We start from the raw sequence: 2,145 nt of genomic DNA on the forward strand, positions 1-2,145 counted from the left end.
TTTGTTACTTGTTTTATCTATTCATACCTGAAGCCAGGAACAACTTAAGGACAAGGTGTAATTTTCTATGTTCATTATATGTTGTAAGAAAGATGAACGTAGTTTAATTGATAAGCAAAAGGTAATTTATTGTAAGAACATTAGGGAATGGCAGAATAAACAGAGTCTGGAGGTGTGGGATAGGAAACTAAGGCATTCCATAAGATCAGAAATCATCAAAAACAACAATGGTCTCATAGGAGAGATAGATTGAGGGAAATTTAAAGAAAGACCATCTGATTGACCACCCTTAAGTCATGTGACATATGAGATCCATTAGGTAAATCCCTACATTTATATTATATCAAAAGACAGCCAATGGTATAATTCAGTCTTTCTCATTTGGACTTTGGATTCTCTAACACCAGATCGCACTTTGAGAAGTCCCGGGTATAGCAATTTCCCAAAAATAAAAAAGGAGCTATTTGAAAAAAAAATGGAAGAAAATATCAAGCAGATAAGCATACACTACTAGGTGACAGACTATAAGTTCCTTCAAATAACTCACATTATTACAAAAGTTAAAGGTACACATAATATCACCCACAATTAATCTCAGAACAATAACATGTATTGAGAGTTACTCAATTACCCTCTGGAAAGAACAGAATCTCTAAAGTTTGCAATCAACCACTCCTGCTATTACCTCCAGCACACCAGTTAAGGTTCTCTTCATTTTCTATGACCTTGATAAAGAAAAGATCATAACGAGAGCGACATACCTACGCCTCAACAGGAATTCAATGACACTTGCTGGGAGAATGACTTCCATCAATGACACCCACTTCCATCCCCCCTTGTTTCACCTGCTAGGAATCCCAGGACTGGAAACTGTACATATCTGGATTGCTTTCCCATTCTGCATTGTGTACCTGATTGCCCTTGTGGGGAACATCACCATTCTCTTTGTGATCAAGACTGAACACAGTCTCCACCAGCCCATGTTCTACTTCCTGGCCATGTTGTCTATGATCGATCTGGGTCTGTCCACGTCCACCATCCCCAAAATGCTGGGCATCTTCTGGTTCAACCAACAGGAGATCAGCTTTGGGGGCTGCCTTGCCCAGATGTTCTTTATCCACATGTTCACAGGAATGGAGACTGTTCTCCTGGTGGCCATGGCTTATGACCGCTTTGTTGCCATCTGCAACCCTCTCCAGTACACCATGATCCTCACCAATAAAACCATCAGCATCCTAGCTTCTCTTGTTGTTGGAAGAAATTTAATTCTTGTGACTCCATTCGTGTTTCTCATTCTGAGGTTGCCCTTCTGTGGGCATCACATCATCCCTCATACGTACTGTGAGCACATGGGTCTTGCCCGGTTGGCCTGTGCACCCATCAAGGTCAACATTATCTATGGGCTCATGGTGATTTCTAATATCATTGTGGATGTGATCCTGATTGCCTCCTCCTATGTGCTTATCCTTCGAGCTGTTTTCCGCCTTCCTTCTCAGGATGCCCGGCTAAAGGCTCTCAATACCTGTGGTTCTCATGTCTGTGTCATGCTGTGCTTTTACACGCCAGCTTTTTTTTCTTTTATGACACACCGTTTTGGCAGAAACATTCCCCGCTATATCCACATTCTTCTGGCTAATCTTTATGTGGTTGTCCCACCGGCCCTTAATCCGGTCATCTATGGAGTCAGGACCAAACACATCCGAGAGAGAGTTGTGAAGATATTTGTACAGAAATAATAGTTCAGTGTCAACATTTGGAAAATATATCCACATACCACCCACATTTTAATTTCCTATTTCCTATTAGAGTAGATAGCAGTAGCCAGATTTTTATTTTTTATTGGAATTCATTTAAAGTTGACAGGTAACTTTGCTCTCTGCTCTACCCACCCATCCCATGTAACTGGACAAAGGGAAAGCACTGATGGGAAAAGAAGATGTCCTGGAGGCAGCAGTGGTTTGGGAGTAGAATGGCTGGTGGGAAAAGATGAGAACACTCCCCATTTTTCCATGTGTCTTCTCTTTAGGTACGTTTAGACCCTGAAGGAACACTGATTCTACAATCTCACTTTGTAGATGAGGAAAATAAGGTATAAGCCATGGCTTGGTGACAGTGTCTAAATTAGTGCATCTGTTCCACAGATTT

At 41.3% G+C, this 2,145-nt stretch overlaps 1 protein-coding gene across 1 annotated transcript; it reads left to right on the forward strand.

Moving 5' to 3' along the window:
* The first annotated feature begins 773 nt into the window (after positions 1–773).
* On the forward strand, positions 774–1,736 carry LOC125176756 (olfactory receptor 52E4). Its single transcript, XM_047878566.1, has one exon. The coding sequence runs from the start codon at positions 783–785 to the stop codon at positions 1,734–1,736; it is 954 nt and encodes a 317-aa protein (XP_047734522.1). The 5' UTR covers positions 774–782.
* The last annotated feature ends 409 nt before the right edge of the window (positions 1,737–2,145 follow it).

This window comes from Prionailurus viverrinus, chromosome D1 (genome assembly GCF_022837055.1).
Source record: "Prionailurus viverrinus isolate Anna chromosome D1, UM_Priviv_1.0, whole genome shotgun sequence".
Lineage (NCBI taxonomy): Eukaryota > Metazoa > Chordata > Mammalia > Carnivora > Felidae > Prionailurus > Prionailurus viverrinus.

Bases quoted from the DNA above. Each gene is read 5' to 3' on its own strand.
- LOC125176756 (XM_047878566.1), top strand. From the start codon at position 783: ATGACACTTGCTGGGAGAATGACTTCCATCAATGACACCCACTTCCAT.